Genomic DNA, 6,113 nt, shown 5'->3' with positions numbered 1-6,113 from the left:
AAACTGAAAGTTTGGGGGGGAAGAAGTATGTGTTAGTTGTTGTGGATGACTACTCCAAATTCACCTGGGTTCGGTTTTTAAAAGAAAAATTTGATACTGTTAAACTATGTATCAGTCTATGTTTGAACTTGCAACGTGAAAAGGGGCAAAAGATAATCAGGATCCGTAGTGATCATGGGAAGGAATTTGATAATGAAGATCTAAATAACTTATGTCAGACTGAAGGAATTCATCATGAATTTGCTGCTCCCATAACTCCTCAACAAAATGGAGTAGTTGAACGGAAGAACAGAATGTTACAAGAAATGGCTCGAGTTATGATACATGCCAAAAATTTTCCTTTGAATTTTTGGGCAGAAGTTGTAAACACAGCATGTCATATTCACAAAAGGGTCACTACACGATTTGGTACGACAATTACATTGTATGAATTATGGAAGGGAAGGAAACCAAATGTTAAGTATTTCCATATTTTTGGAAGTACTTGTTACATTTTAGCCGATAGAGAATATCATCGAAAGTGGGATGTGAAATCTAATCAAGGGATCTTTCTTAGTTATTCTCAGAATAGTCGAGCGTACAGAGTCTTTAATATTAAATCCGGAACAGTCATGGAAAAAATCAATGTTGTGGTTAATGATTTTGAGTCTAATGTCAATCAGTTTAATTTTGAGGATGATGAGACCTATGTTACACCTGATGTTACTTTTACTCCTCTTGATGAAATGCCTAAAGGTGATTTGCAGCCAAACAGTGCTAAGGCTAATTCAAACATAACTGATGAGGTCATAAACAATGAAACCGTGGTTTTCCCCTCTGCACATGTGAAAAAGAATCATCCTTCAAGTTCCATAATAGGCGATCTGTCAGCTGGAATCACTACGAGAAGAAAAGAAAAGGTAGATTACATGAAAATGATTGCTGATTTATGCTATGAGTCAGCAATAGAACCCATATCTGTTGAGAATGCTCTCAAAGATGAATACTGAATAAATGCCATGCAAGAAGAGTTACTACAGTTCAAGCATAACAACGTTTGGACTTTGGTTCCTAAACCTGATGGGGCAAACATCATAGAAACTAAGTGGATCTTTAAAAATAAAACTGATGAATCTGAGAGTGTAATAAGGAACAAGACCTGTTTGGTGGCTCAAGGTTATGCACAGGTAGAAGGTGTTGATTTTGATGAAACGTTTGCACCTGTGGCTAGACTTGAAGCTATTCGCCTCTTGCTCAGTATATCATGTTTACGAAAATTTAAATTGTTTCAAATTGACGTTAAAAGTGCCTTCCTGAATGGATACTTAAATGAGGAAGTCTATGTAGCACAACCTAAAAAGTTTGTTGATTATGAATTTCCTCAGTATGTCTACAAGCTTAATAAAGCTCTATATGGGTTAAAGCAAGCTCCTTAGGCTTGGTATGAACGACTAACAATGTATCTTGGTGAAAGGATATTCTAGGGGAGAGACTAACAAGACATTATTCATAAATAAAACCAACACTGATCTCATTGTAGCTCAAATTTATGTTGATGACATCATCTTTGGTGGATTTCCTAAAACACTTGTTAATAATTTCATTAACATAATGAAATCAGAATTCGAAATGAGTCTAGTAGGCGAACTATCCTGCTTTCTAGGGTTGCAGATCAAACAGAGAAGTGAGGGAATGTTTATATCACAAGAAAAGTATGCCAAGAACTTAGTCAAGAAGTTTGGTCTGGATCAGTCATAGTACAAAAGAACTCCAGCTGCGACTCATGCTAAAATTACCAAGGATACGGTAGGTACTGCAGTCGATCATAAATTGTACAGAAGCATGATTGGAAGCCTTTTATATTTGACAGCATGCAGACCTGATATTGCCTATGTTGTGGGAATATGTGCTCGGTATCAGTCAGATCCTCGTACCTCTCATTTAAATGCAGTTAAACGAATGATAAAATATGTTCATGGAACAACTGATTTCGGGATTCTGTACTCCTACGATACATCTTTTGAACTGGTGGGATATTGTGTTGCAGATTGGGCAGGTTCTGTTCATGATCGGAAAAGCACTTCGGGTGGATGTTTCTTTCTTGGGAATAATATTGTTTCATGGTTCAGTAAGAAACAAAATTGTGTATCTCTATCAACTGTAGAAGCGGAGTATATAGCTGTAGGGAGTGGGTGTACTCAAATGTTATGGATGAAAAATATGTTGAATGAATATGGGATTATCCAAGATGTTATGACCTTATATTGTGATAATATGAGTGCCATAGATATATCGAAAAATCCAGTCCAGCATAGTCGCACTAAGCACATTGATATAAGGCATCACTTTATTAGAGAACTCGTTGAAAATAAGGTTATTACATTACAACACATTCGCTCGAACTCACAATTGGCTGACATTTTCACTAAACCCCTTGATGCAACCACGTTTCAGCATTTGCATGCCTGTTTAAGAGTTTGGTAAAATATAGCTTCTTAATTAGCTAAAATGACGGAGCACTTTTGCATGTTCCGTAATGATGGATTTGTCTGAGTCAAAATAGGGATTAACGCCTATCTCTTCGACTTCTGTAGTATTCCTTCTTGGCAAGAGAGAGTAATTAAGAAGGCTTCAGGGCTTTTTAAGCTGCACGTTTTCATTCTCGGATCGTCAGACTTCTTCATCTTCTTATGATCAACCGTGATTTTGGTTGAAGTTTATTATTCTTAAGAAGATTCAACAATGGTGAACACTCGTAAGGAAACCTACACTGACAAGTCCACTGAGGAAGTGCTTGAAGCTCTGAGTCTAAGAGCAGCTGTGCATGGCATACGAGTTCGTGGGCGATGATTCAAAAGCACTCCGCCACGGAGACCATTTAAACTTCCTTCTGAAAAAGCTCATGCAGAAATTCCTAGTGGTTCGACTAAATCGGTGCACGAAGAAATAGTTCCTGGGAATGTTATGAAGGATGCCGAAACTGCACCAACTGTATCTGAGGCTCATCTTTCTGATATGGACGTAGATGACCTAGATGACGTTCCTCTGGCCCGATTAGTGAAAAAGGTTACTGCACCTGATGTTGTTCCTAAAAAAGCTGCTGATCATGTCGTGTCTGATCACACTCAAGAGAGTTTTTCGTCTGAGGGTGTGTTCGTCCCAACCCCTGGTCTTCATTAAATGTCTTCTGTAGAATTAGGACCATCGCTTTATTCTTCTCCAATTCAGTCTCCTATTCCGGACATTGCTGCTCTGTTTGATTCACATGCTGCTCTGCCTACTGCATCGAGCATACCTGAAAGAGGAACTGACGCTCGAAGTGAAGAAACCCCTTTTGATAATGACGACGGTGTTGAGCCTGTTGCCCCTGGTGATTATAATGACGAAGTCCCTGTTGCTGATACTGTCGATCCGGGTGCTCAACAAGAACCTTCATCAGTTCCTACAGAACTAAAGCCAGCTAGGAAGAAAGGTCAACAAATTCGACGAAACATTACCACCAAAGCTGGTAGAAAGAAAATTCCTCTCAATATTCCATCAGTCCCAATTGATGGTATATCATTTCATCTTGAAGAAAACATACATCGTTGGAAGTTTGTTGTGCAACGGAGGATAGCAGACGAGGTAAATATTTCAGACAAACATCATTCATGTGTGAGCATTATGAATCTGATTGAGAAGGCTAGATTGTCTAAAACTATTTCGGACGTGTACCCGTTTTATCCTCAACTTATTAGAGAATTTATAGTTAATTTGCCAACTAATGTCAATGACCCAAGTAGCCCGGATTATCTGACGGTTCATATTAGGGGCTTTAAATTTACAATTTCTCCTACTATGATAAATGGTTTTCTGGGAAATGTTGTTTCCATTAACTTTTCTCCATCATCCTCGTCAACTGATGTTTTGGCCTCTGAATTGTCTAGAGTGACATTATCCTCGTGGCCTGTGAATGGTATACCTGCTGTTGTGCTAAGTGTTAAGTATGCCATATTGCATAAGATTGGTATTGCCAATTGGTTTCCTTCATCCCATGCCTCTAGTGTTTCTGCTCGTTGGGCACATTCTTGTATCGCATCTACAATGATGACAGGGTAGACGCTGGTGCATTTATCTATAATCAACTGTTAAGGCATGTTGGATCATTTGGGGTTAAGCTTCCGATTGCTCTACCAAGGTTCTTTTCTGACTTACTACTACACTTAAATGCTGCTGTATTAACCACCTTGGATGCACCTGGCCCTGATCCTAAGACATTAACACTGAGCTACAGACTCTTTCAGGGCAGTCTTGTACCTGACATAGATCATGATGTGCATCCATCTCGAGGGTCTTGATTGTTTGATACGACGGACTGGGATGAAGCTACTGATGGGTTCTTTGTTGATAAGGAGTTGGCTTTCAGAATTATTAATTCTCTTACAGCCGAGTCTAGTTCGTTATTTACTGCCATTGGTCTGATGTCTAAACGGCGTTTGGAAATCGATTCTCTTATTTGTCATCTGAAGACTTTTGCTCCATCCTCAAGTCGAGGGGATCCTAGTGTTGAATGATGTATTTTTTCTAGTTCAAAGGGGGAGTTGGTGGTGATGGTGAAGGTGCTGACAGTACAGACTGATATTGTTGCTGGTTTTGTTATTTTTGTTGTTTTTTTGTTCGGTTGAAGATTGGTTACTCTGTGCACTGTTTGTCTTTTAGTAATAGAAGTTGTTTTATTGGTTTTTTTATTACTAAAGAAATTGAAAACATTTTGATCGAACATTTTGTTCGTATTTTAAGAAATGATTTCATCAGTGCTGAAGTCTGTGGTTTATGACACATTGTTATCACTCGAATGTGCGACACAGTTGAACCATAAAAGAAATTCTTTTTAGACAAAAGGGGGAGTTTGTTGGAGTGTTTGTCTAAAAGATTTTATGGAATATCTTTGACTAAATATCTTTGATTAATGAATTAAAAGATGAGATATTTAAGAGATAAAAGATTTCCCACTATTCTAGAAATCTTGTTGAGAAAAGAAGATTTATACATATATTATATATGTGTATAAATAGGACGTTACGTAGTTGTTATGCGTGTGACAAAAAAAACAAAATAAACACAAGTTGAAGAAGATCTTTCACGTCAGGGTCGTCCGTAGAAGCTACTGGGTTCCAAAGGTACAATGATCTTATGTCTATGAGGTCATCATGTTGATCGTAGTAACAATAATTGATGACTAATAGACGAAACAAGTGATTGGTATGATCACGAGGATCTTTAGAGGGATCTAAAGACGTTGCCCAAGATATTCACTCATGTGTTCAGGGGGAGCCTGAAGCTAGACATCGTGAATATAAGTAATTCAGGGGGAGCCAGGAGTCTGATGTCAAGATGCATGTTATTAAGTTATATTATTGAACAGAGTACCATATGTTGTATCGATGTGTATTAACTCAAGTGAATATTAATAAAGATTACTCATCAGAACTGTACGCAGCTCTCCAGACGTAGGCAATATTAGCCGAACTGGGTTAACAAAGTTTCATGTGTTATTCTCTTCTGCTATCCCTCTAGCTATTACAACTGTTATTAGCTTTAGTATTAACTGAAGACTTAATTAATTATCTCACTGTTTTTTCAAACACCGATGAATGAAAATGATGTTGGTTAGGATAGGAGAACTCTATCTTCCAATTCGAATACTAGCTTGCTTTAATTATCTTTTACCCTATTTGATTTTCAAGGTATGAATTGCATCTCTAGATGGTGTTTTAAAATTTAGACACTTCTTGTTATACTGTTGCTCATAGACTTATACCTTAAGCATTTGGTTTGTGATGAGGAATTAAAAGTTTCCCATCTCGTTAATCCTTACGATGTTTGTAGATTATTCTAGAGTGGAACAATTTAGATAGAGAGATTAAAAATTTGATTTATTATTCTTGATTGGCAAGGACAAAGATTGCATATTCAAGTTAAATGTGAGTGGCACAAGGCACGCTTATGTGTTATTGAGGTATAATTTTCCAACTGTATATGTATCGCTTAGGCTATTTGATAAAATGTTGTTATGTGAATCCATTTTAACTTGACATTTTTGTATTTTGGTTTAGATTGTGGAATCCAAGCTTGTATTTAAAGCCAAGTTCATC

The 6,113-nt window shown here is 37.4% G+C and overlaps 1 protein-coding gene across 1 annotated transcript; it reads left to right on the top strand.

Moving 5' to 3' along the window:
- The first annotated feature begins 3,159 nt into the window (after window positions 1-3,159).
- On the top strand, window positions 3,160-4,077 carry LOC103495053 (uncharacterized). The gene has a single exon (XM_008456477.2). It carries the CDS (start codon window positions 3,160-3,162, stop codon window positions 4,075-4,077), a length of 918 nt encoding a protein of 305 aa, XP_008454699.2.
- The last annotated feature ends 2,036 nt before the right edge of the window (window positions 4,078-6,113 follow it).

This window comes from Cucumis melo, chromosome 4 (assembly GCF_025177605.1).
Source record: "Cucumis melo cultivar AY chromosome 4, USDA_Cmelo_AY_1.0, whole genome shotgun sequence".
Taxonomy (NCBI): domain Eukaryota; kingdom Viridiplantae; phylum Streptophyta; class Magnoliopsida; order Cucurbitales; family Cucurbitaceae; genus Cucumis; species Cucumis melo.
Note: the sequence above shows the minus strand (reverse complement) of the source record. Positions and strands in the feature narration are given on the sequence as shown.

Excerpts from the sequence above, each read along its gene's own strand:
- LOC103495053 (XM_008456477.2), top strand. The coding sequence starts at position 3,160 with ATGTCTTCTGTAGAATTAGGACCATCGCTTTATTCTTCTCCAATTCAG.